We start from the raw sequence: 470 nt of genomic DNA, 5'->3' as shown, positions 1-470 counted from the left end.
CAGCCGCGCGGGGACAGAGGGTTGCAGCCCAGCGCCCGCCAGGTGAGCGCCAGGCCCCAGGGCCACCAGCCGCGGAGAGGCGCCTCTGCGACGGTTGTTAAAAACACACTCTTGACAATCGAGAAGGCTCCCTCGCCCATTTCCGGGCCCCGATAGTTTTGAAATGAAGCACTAACTGGGGGCTCAGGCTGGGTCTCCCCACCCCTCGCCCTTCCCCGCCGCCCCGGACTCACCGTGGTGGGTCGGAGGGTACCGCTGCACCGTGGCCCTCACCGAGTTTCCGTAGTAGGACGGGACGTGGTTGCCTTGCCCGTCGATGTTAAAAAGTACATCCACCTCCTCGGGCAGCGGGTACTGCGCGGGGTCCATGTAGGAGTGGCCGAGGCCCGGGTGGTGCGCGTCCGGGTGCTGCCCGTTGAGCACCGCGGGGTGGTGGTGGCTCACCCAGCGCGGCTGGTCCCGTCACCTCC

The 470-nt window shown here is 67.7% G+C and overlaps 1 protein-coding gene across 1 annotated transcript in view; it reads right to left on the bottom strand.

Moving 5' to 3' along the window:
- GATA3 (GATA binding protein 3) overlaps positions 1-462 on the bottom strand; it is a gene marked incomplete at its 5' end in the record, with an annotated part of 17376 nt that extends 16914 nt beyond the window's left edge. The window contains one exon of the mRNA XM_015585593.1: positions 234-462. Within this exon, the coding sequence (XP_015441079.1) occupies positions 234-462 (229 nt within the window). The remainder of the gene's footprint in view (positions 1-233) is intronic.
- Between the last annotated feature and the right edge of the window lie 8 nt (positions 463-470).

Source organism: Pteropus alecto, unplaced genomic scaffold, assembly GCF_000325575.1.
Source record: "Pteropus alecto unplaced genomic scaffold, ASM32557v1 scaffold11, whole genome shotgun sequence".
NCBI lineage: Eukaryota > Metazoa > Chordata > Mammalia > Chiroptera > Pteropodidae > Pteropus > Pteropus alecto.
This window is presented reverse-complemented; position numbering and strand designations above follow the sequence as displayed.